The sequence below is a fragment of the Sinocyclocheilus rhinocerous genome, unplaced genomic scaffold, assembly GCF_001515625.1.
Source record: "Sinocyclocheilus rhinocerous isolate Xijiao unplaced genomic scaffold, SAMN03320098_v1.1 scaffold2126, whole genome shotgun sequence".
Classification (NCBI taxonomy): domain Eukaryota; kingdom Metazoa; phylum Chordata; class Actinopteri; order Cypriniformes; family Cyprinidae; genus Sinocyclocheilus; species Sinocyclocheilus rhinocerous.
The window spans coordinates 82,714-90,009 of NW_015639773.1; the positions used below are offsets into that span (position 1 = coordinate 82,714).

General features: G+C 35.0%; 1 protein-coding gene across 1 annotated transcript; it reads right to left on the reverse strand.

Annotated features, from left to right (window-relative positions):
• Positions 1-1,304: 1,304 nt before the first annotated feature.
• Positions 1,305-6,518, reverse strand: LOC107751856 (torsin-1A-like). Its single transcript, XM_016567624.1, has 5 exons — positions 6,338-6,518; positions 2,773-3,038; positions 2,284-2,459; positions 1,999-2,132; positions 1,305-1,730 (listed from the first exon to the last, which is right to left on the reverse strand). The coding sequence occupies exons 1-5, from the start codon at positions 6,480-6,482 to the stop codon at positions 1,483-1,485; spliced, it is 969 nt and encodes a 322-aa protein (XP_016423110.1). The 5' UTR covers positions 6,483-6,518; the 3' UTR covers positions 1,305-1,482.
• Between the last annotated feature and the right edge of the window lie 778 nt (positions 6,519-7,296).

Consider the following 7,296-nt stretch of genomic DNA (forward strand, 5'->3'; position numbering starts at 1 on the left):
GTGGTGTGGTGTGGTGTGTGTGTGTGTGGTGTGTGTGTGTGTGTGGTGTGGTGTGGTGTGTGTGTGTGTGTGTGTGTGTGTGGTGTGCAGGCAAGGATTAACGCACAGGCTTGCTTAGGCTGCAGCCTAGGGGCCCCACGTTTGCAGGGGCCTCGGATTGGCCAGACTGTTTTTTTATTATTATTATTATTTTAAATTTACTTCAGCGTGAACAAAAAATACCCTCACTTGTCCATAAGAATTCGTTGCAGAGTGTCTGACAAAATGAATGTCTTGTATTGCAGAATGCACGCCCAGCACCGCTGAGAGTTCGTGCAATCCTTAAATCGAAACCGAAAGTAAAACGCGCGCACGCATTCAAAAGCGATTCTAATACCCCGCGTTTTGAGAGCGACTCTCTGATGCGCACAAATTAGGCTACATAACATATATAGGCTGTTATTAGTATGTAGGCTATAATAGGTTGTGCAGTTGTCTCTATTTGTCTCTAATGTGGTCTCTATTTGCACTTTGAATATTGAGAGAGTAGCCTATCTGATTATGGCTGCACTTATTGTTTGCACTTTATACAGCTAAGAAATAACTGTGTTGTTTATATTTGGTTATTTGTACTGTTTTTATTTATATGTTCAATTTGTGAAAAGGAGTTCAGTTAGGAGGTCAGAAGTTCTAGAAGCTCATAATTCATGTACAGTTTTAAGGTCTGAAGAGTTTCAAAAGAAATCATACAGTGTTGTACATGTACATGTTGTTGTATTTTACTGCATATGATAATTCATACTCAGAAAGTAGAACTGAAATTACATTTATTACCAGATGATTAGTTAAACAATTCAAAATGCACCTGCAGGCTATTTTTACAGTCATGTAGCCTATTTGGTCATTGAGAATTTTTTAAAAATGTGTAAAAATCTCGCCTCGTCTCGTTCTTGTGATCCTAATCTCGTGTCTCGTCTCGTCTCTTGAGTTAAAGGGGTCATATGATGCTGCTAAAAATAACATTAATGCTGTACATTATTGTTTCTCCTCTATGACCCGCCTTTTAAAAACGCGTTGATTTTTACAAAGCTCATCGGTCTGAAAAGGGAGGTGTACCCTGATTGGCCAGCTATCCAGTGCGTTGTGATTGGCTGAAGACAGTCCTAGGCTTCTCTCACAGGTTCAGTAAACAGTCCTCCGTAAAATGCGCTGCACACATCTGAATGTGATGTATCAGATGCAAAAGTCCAAGGTACTTCCAAAATCTGGTAGGACTAAAGAATGTGGACCCAAAAATTGAACAGGCTACAACACATAGGCCTAGATTAAAATTTTTAATACCGAGACAATCTTAACTTCGCAAGAAGCAGAATAGTCCAGACTCCAGATATCAGTGTAACTCATCAAGACTGAAATATTAATAAGTAAAAACAATGGAGTAGTGTAAGGTCATTGCTGTTCAGCTGTGTGTCTAAACAGTAAACTGGACAACATGTGCTGCCATTAATCAATATGCTGTGCCAACTTCTGTCTGACAGACTTGCAGCCTTTAACAGCAAAGATTCTCTCTTCTTTAGGGAAGTAAGGCATGTCTCTGGCCACTTCATCTGCCAGATCAGAGTCTTGGGTGACGTTCAGGTGGACCATCTCAACCATGACACACTGACGCACATGCTTCAGCTCCAGAGGTAGGAAAGGAATGTAATGATCAACCAGATGCTCATCTATGATACTAGAGTGCAGAAATCCACCTGTAGAAGAGACATAAACATAAAAAAAAAAAGTTATTTATGGAGTAAATGCAAACACATATTTAGGTTTGGTCAAAATCAAATGTATTCATTTAGGAAACAACCACTGAAAAACACATATTTCTCAAGCACAAAATATATTTTGAAAGTATATAAAATGGGCAAATAATAATATATGAGGAAATATAAGTAAATAAAATGTATTAAAATGCATTATTGTTTATTTTGAAATATATATAAATCATTTCAATGCTCTTTCAATACACACTGTTCTTATCATTGAAGATGTTTTGAGAGATTTTAATCTCCAGTTCCTTGCTGTCCATCCATAAGTTTTCCCGAATGTTGCCTTCTCTCCAGAAATCCAAAGCCACTCCAGTAATTACATCCCCACCTGCATTACTATAAACAAACAAGCTTATCATCAGTTGTGGCACTCTTTTGGGAGCATGAAGGGCATTTAATTACCATTGTGTTTGAATTTTATGTAGCTAATATGTCTACAGCTGCATTTAAGGAAAACCATAAAACAAACCCGATTTGAGGGCATCACCTGAGAAATACGAAGATTGCCTTGCGGAATGACACTCCATCTACACGGGCATTGTAGTCTAGAAAAGGTTTTATGGCATAGATCAGCTGTGGATGCATCTTGTCCATTCGATCAAATATAAACATGGAGCGGGGAAAACGTGATACACTTTCATGAATCCACTGCTTTAGCTGTGCCTGAATATGCAGAACATGCAAATCCCATTTGAAGAAATTACTTCTGATATGTGCAACACTCCCTCAGGTCCCTCATTTTACAAAAATGATATTTTTAATAAATGAATACTGGGCGAAAAATGCTGTCAGTTTAACAGCAGCATCATTACTGTATAAAATACTGAAACTGTAATGACCCAAATCCCCAACTATTCTGCTGTCCTGTGGGCTATCTTACACCTTAAATCTGGAGCCCGACCATGGTAAAGAAGCAATAAATGTGATTGCTAGAGTCTTAGGCCAAGATTAAAAGTACTACCATTTATTTACTTACACTGTACAAGTCTGACTTTTGTTTGTATGGAAAATGACGCTCAGATATAAATGTGTGAACATGCTTGCTGTCTTCCCCTTTTTTGTACACATTTCTTGCGATGATTTTAGCAGCATGATTTTTTCCAGTTCCTGATGTCCCATGGAAAGAGAGGACCAGCGGTTTGTTTGGTTTGCTGTCAGTCATAAATGATGACACAGCTCTTTGTATAACATTAGACGCAATGTGCTGTCCAAAGAAGTTTTCTCTTAAATCTTCCTCCAAACCTGAAAGATGTGAAGATATGTGAAGACGACAAATAACAATGTTGTTATGTTTAAGCAGAGTGTAGCAGGCTGAAAAAAAGTTAAACCAGCCAATTCAGACACTTTCACCACAATACAAATACAAATAAATACAATTAACAATAATTTCTGTAATTAAGAAAGGGTATTATGAAGTCTGGAGTTTCATTTAATTTCTAACCCTCTCCCTTTTTCATTAATGCTGTTAAACACTTTACTTTAAAAGAGGATTTATGTAGTAGAACTATTTGACAACATATATGCAATGCTGGGTAGTAACTGATTACATGTAATCTGGATCAGTCATAAATGATGACACAGCTCTTTGTATAACATTAGACGCAATGTGCTGTCCAAAGAAGTTTTCTCTTAAATCTTCCTCCAAACCTGAAAGATGTGAAGATATGTGAAGACGACAAATAACAATGTTGTTATGTTTAAGCAGAGTGTAGCAGGCTGAAAAAAAGTTAAACCAGCCAATTCAGACACTTTCACCACAATACAAATACAAATAAATACAATTAACAATAATTTCTGTAATTAAGGAAGGGTATTATTATGAAGTCTGGAGTTTCATTTAATTTCTAACCCTCTCCCTTTTTCATTAATGCTGTTAAACACTTTACTTTAAAAGAGGATTTATGTAGTAGAACTATTTGACAACATATATGCAATGCTGGGTAGTAACTGATTACATGTAATCTGGATTACATAATCAGATTCCAAAAATTAAGTACTTCTAATTAGATTATATTACATTTTAAAATGCTCATAATCAGATTACACTAATTTATAGATTATATGATTACATATTATTCACACAATGGCAGTACATTTATTTATATATTTATAATTTGATTTGCCCCAATTCATCTTTTTTTCTGTCTCTCTCTTAGATTTTCCTTTCTAAAATTCTACTGCTTTTATACATTTAGAGTCTTCCAGCTTTTCATCAACTCACAAACCCCCTGCAGTTCATTCCCGAATCCCTGGCATAATGTAATGTTAAATACACTTCATGATATTAACAACAAAGAATGGAATATATTTTTAGGTCAAAAGTAATCTAAAAGTAATCAAAAAGTAGTCAGAATACATTACCTAATACATTGCCTAATTTGTGTAATCCAATAGATTATCATGTTACAAATTATAATTTCCGTCATGTAATCTACCTAGCACTGCGTATATGTGGTACCCGGTTGAACGTAATCACGTGGAAATGTGCTGTCAACATCATTGCTGTAGTTTGGGAGAAAATATTGCGTTTAACCCTTTTGTACATTATCGTTATCCCTTTTACAATTAAATAAATAAAATTACAAAATTAAAAATACAATGTAGTTGTGCTTGTTGGGAAGTTATTCGACAATCTATCTGTTGGAAACAAAGAAAATAATTTGACATTTGAACCATAAACAACTCATAAATATATCATCAAAACATACACTAAAAAATGATTGTGATTTTAACAGTAAAAGACTGTAAAAATGCTACAGTAAAAACCTGTTAATTGGTTATCAGTAACTTTCCATACTATATACGGTGAATAACTGTAATTACATTTAACGTAATTTTACATTAAAATACTGTTAAAATCACGGATTTTGGAAGTGAATAAGAAAAAGTCATTGTATAATTTACAGTGAAAAACCGTAAATTGACACTCCCAGAATTCCCTGCATGACACTTCATATTTTATGTTTTTTCATTGAAATAACTTTCTTCTTAGTTTTTTTACTTATCAGTTGTATACATTAGGGTTTTATCTTACATCTAATGTTGTTAAATGAATGTTTACTGCAATATTTCAGTTTCATGTGTGTCACCATGATGGGGTTTAGTGTTTGTGTGAACGACACTGTGCACCTTCTATATATAAGTATTGCCCTCCTCAGCTCGTAGAAAAGCTGTTTGTGATGAGGTAATTTCACAGTTGTAATACCATAACGTGAAAGCGCCGTTTTTCTATCGCGAATGTGCCGAATCTGCTGATGTAATTACAACCGCTAGGTTATAGAAAAGGGAGGGGGAGGCCGGGGGAGCGCTGAGCTCTCGTGCCGCCGTTGGTAAAAAAAATTAGCCAATCAGCATCGAGTATTCACTTTCAGCGCTGAGTAGTGTTGAGGAAAGAACCCTCACAAGGGAGGCTAGCCTCCTTCTGATATCAACCAATCATCACAGAGACGTAAATTACGTGATATTAGTTTGAATGTCTGCCGCTGCGCTGATAATGTACCTAGTAGTTATGATGAGTAGCGATATTGAATATTTGTTTGCCAACAGATTTACCAAGCTGCCATTCAAACAGTATACGGGTGATTCTTAGACTATGGGCACTTTTATGTTCTTTGGTCATATTTATAAAAATACATATAATTTTGGACAAATTCCTCTTTCTTAGTCAAACTAACAATAAAACCACCTTAAAAATTTTTTACTACCTTCCTATTATGATTTTTTCATACTTTTCAACCTCCTTATAGGCGTCAAAATCACTGTTTTCTCCTTGTCGCACACCCAGACTTTTAAACTTCAACAATGAAAATACAGTTTAAAAATATGACTTATCTGGTAACTATTAATGTACCTGAATTAAGCACTAGTAAAATAATAACAATACATAATAGTATTTAATGTGAGACCACGATCAATATTACTTTCTATACAAAATATAGCTGTCGCACAATATTGGTGTCATTTCCACCACAACACTGTAATGTCCCTTTAAAAAGTTTGTGTGAAAGATTGTTTAGGTGGTTTCTATGGAAATGTTCAGTGACATCAGAGCACATGTTGGACATGGAGGGAATTTAAATTTTCAACAACAAATGAAGAAAAATCAAGGTAAATATTGCTTGATCAGTTAATATATTTATTCTACGTCATTTCCAAACATGCTGTACCTTCAAGGGTGTTTTTAAAAAGCTAAAAATTTTAAGTTAAATAAGAGTATTTTGCATACATGAAATGCTAAGTATTAATTCAAAGCTAATCAGTGAAGCTATCTTCCATTTTTTCACAAAAAACTACAGAAATGTCATTTCCACCACACTGCCCTCTGTGGTGGAAATGACAGCATGTGGTGGAAATGACATTTATGGTTACAAAGTACAATTGATAGTTTTTTATTGTGAATTTAAGTTAAGTCTGTAAAACCTAAAATGTTGCTACCATATTTTTAACGGTGAAGTTCTGGCAACCAGCTGCCGGTATTTTACCGTAAATGTCACAGATTTTTATTTTTTTTACAGTGTATGTTATTTTGCAGTTTTACTCACGTTTAGAGTCAAAAAGCAGCAAATCATCCCGTTCAAAATATGTGTAAACCACAGATGCGGCAGCCACGAATACATCCAGAAAACCTGAAGATAATGTTATATTGGACACCAGCAATAAAACTATTACAAAATGCCGCACTTTCATTGTGAAAGCAAATCATCCAGGCATATTTCAGTCTTGGTTTCGAGGTTGAGTAAAACTGCTCAAATACTTAGCTCTCTACAGCGTGTATCTATAGCTCTTAGCCTACGTATTTACTGACGACATGAAAGAAACCCGCTTTTCTTGTTTTCCTTGTTTATGTTGACATCAGCTGTAACCATGACCACTACAGTATTTTTTACATGAATAAGTTACACAATGTGCTTCTTACTATGACCTGGGAGATAATAATATTGATCTTTATGAACGCTTAAATTATATAAAAATGTTTTATGGACGAGCCCCCATTTTGTTATGACCTGTTGCTCCAAAAGGCCAAAACGAAGAAAGGGACACACATATTGAAAGTAACTCAAGATTTATTAACAGAATAGGAAATGAAACAAACGAGTGCTAATGTAAACAATGACCATTAGTAAAGTCAGTGGTGTAATGTAAAATGTATGCATGATATGTAATGTACTGTGGCCCAGGTGCAAATGTAACAGGGAAAAATAAGAATGACAAACGCAAACAAAATGAACCAAAAGATGGGGCTTGTTCTCTTGTGTTCCTGTGTTTTGTTCAGTGTTGGGGAAAGTTACTTTTAAAAGTAATGCATTACAATATTGCGTTACTCCATAAAAAAGTAACTAATTACGATACTTAGTTACTTTTTTTGGAAAGTAATGCGTTACGTTACTTTTGCGTTACTTTTTAAATCTGGACAGGGCTTGCTTGTTTGTTTTTAAAATAAAAAAGTTATATTTTTGGAAAATATAAAAGCCTTTTCACACCAAAAGTGAAACGAATAAGC

Bases quoted from the DNA above. Each gene is read 5' to 3' on its own strand.
- LOC107751856 (XM_016567624.1), bottom strand. From the start codon at position 6,482: ATGAAAGTGCGGCATTTTGTAATAGTTTTATTGCTGGTGTCCAATATA. The intron at 2,460-2,772 runs GTAAGTAAATAA...CTGCATATTCAG, and splicing joins AAAAGTCAGACTTGTACAGT to GCACAGCTAAAGCAGTGGAT. The intron at 2,133-2,283 runs GTGATGCCCTCA...GTTTGTTTATAG, and splicing joins GCAATCTTCGTATTTCTCAG to TAATGCAGGTGGGGATGTAA.